General features: G+C 56.7%; 1 protein-coding gene across 1 annotated transcript in view; it reads left to right on the forward strand.

The window, feature by feature from the left end:
- The first annotated feature begins 254 nt into the window (after positions 1 to 254).
- Positions 255 to 1,518, forward strand: part of AGRN (agrin) — a 151,690-nt gene continuing 150,426 nt past the window's right edge. The window contains 1 exon segment of the mRNA XM_026074040.1: positions 255 to 288. Coding sequence (XP_025929825.1) covers positions 255 to 288 — 34 coding nt within the window.

Consider the following 1,518-nt stretch of genomic DNA (forward strand, 5'->3'; position numbering starts at 1 on the left):
CTGCTGCGAACGCGGAGGACAGACAGGGTGGTGGGTCATTCGCAGATTCTTACAATTCAGGCGGCTGCTGCGTATTGAAATGTGCACATCAGAGAACGACATCACGCACATCATGTCCTCCGCTGGCACAGCGGTACCGGCCTGGTTAAACTTCACCCAGTGATCAGTAATTCACCCGCTTGGCCTTGGGTCACAAACATGACTTGCCATCAAGTGAAACAGCCTTGTAAAATGCCTCCAGGGATGGCTAATTTATGGAGGGAAGAAACCATATCCTTCCCCTGGTGCCACTTAACTTTTCATTTTATATTTGCAGTAATTGCACATGACATCTGGAAAAATTGCCATCCAACCCCTGGAGAAAGGCAGGGCAGCAGGTCACAATGCTCTCGGGGCAGACACAAGCCATCCCACTGGAGGGTGGCTTTGCCGGGCTTAGGGCAGGGCCTGGGAGGCAGGAGCCCCAAGTGCCACTCTTCCCCTGCTAGTTGTCTTAGCAGACAGCACTGGAGCAAGTATTGGTGGCTTCATTCGTGTTGGTACTGAGTGCTTGCAGGAGCTCTGTGGATCAGGACTGGCCCTGCTCTCCATGCCTCAGCTTCCCCATCTGGAAAATGGGAACAGCCATTACAGCAGGGACACTGCAAGGCTAACCCTTAAGCAGTACCTGCAAAACAGCTTGTCTCCTTTAACTTCTGTTTCTCTCTGTAATAAAGGTGAGCTGCAGATGGTGGAGGTGGAAGTGGGGAAGCACCTGGTCCTGACAGTCCTCCCGCAGCTGTGTTGTGCTTGCGGAGGTGTGTGCGCAGTGGCGGGGTGCTCTGGCTGGGGTCTCTCTGTATGCTTTTTTGCACCCTTGCTTGCTCCTTGGAGAGTGGCTTGCCCCGTGACTGCCAGGAGGTGTGCGGCAGAGGGTTAGGAGCAGGCACCGAGCTCTTGGTTGCCCTGTTGATCGGAGGCAGCCCAGCGTTTGTGCTAGGGGACGAGTGGGTGTCCCGGAGGGAAACCCCAGGACAGGGCCGGGGGGAGGAGGACCGGGGAGCAGCTGCCACTGAGACGAGAGAGGAAGGCGAGAGAGCAGGCTGCCGCTTTTCCGAGAGCCCTACACCTTTAAAAGTCTCGTCACGTTGGCGCGCTGATTATCCATTAACCTGATGTGAGCTCCCTTTCCTGGGGGTGGCGTCCTCGGCAGCTCTGCAATAAGAGCCGGCAGCAGGGCCCGCTGCCTCCCTCCTCTCCTCCTCGCTCCTACCCCCGCTCCCTTCTTATCAGCAATTCAGATTGCATGCAAATCTCCGGGCTTTCTTACACGGGCAAGGCAGAGGACAGAGCATTTCTCCCGACCGCAGCTTTGGGAGAAAGCTATCTCCTCCTCCTCCTTCTCCTCCTCCTCCTCCGCTTGAGATTTTCTTCCTCCCCCCCTCCTCTGCTCTGCTCTCCCCTCCCTCCCTCCCTCTCTTTCTTTCCTGCTGCTCACCTCCCGGAACAAAAGTAGCCCTTCTCTCCGCGCCAGCCCTG

This window comes from Apteryx rowi, unplaced genomic scaffold, assembly GCF_003343035.1.
Source record: "Apteryx rowi isolate R43461 unplaced genomic scaffold, aptRow1 scaffold_38, whole genome shotgun sequence".
Lineage (NCBI taxonomy): Eukaryota > Metazoa > Chordata > Aves > Apterygiformes > Apterygidae > Apteryx > Apteryx rowi.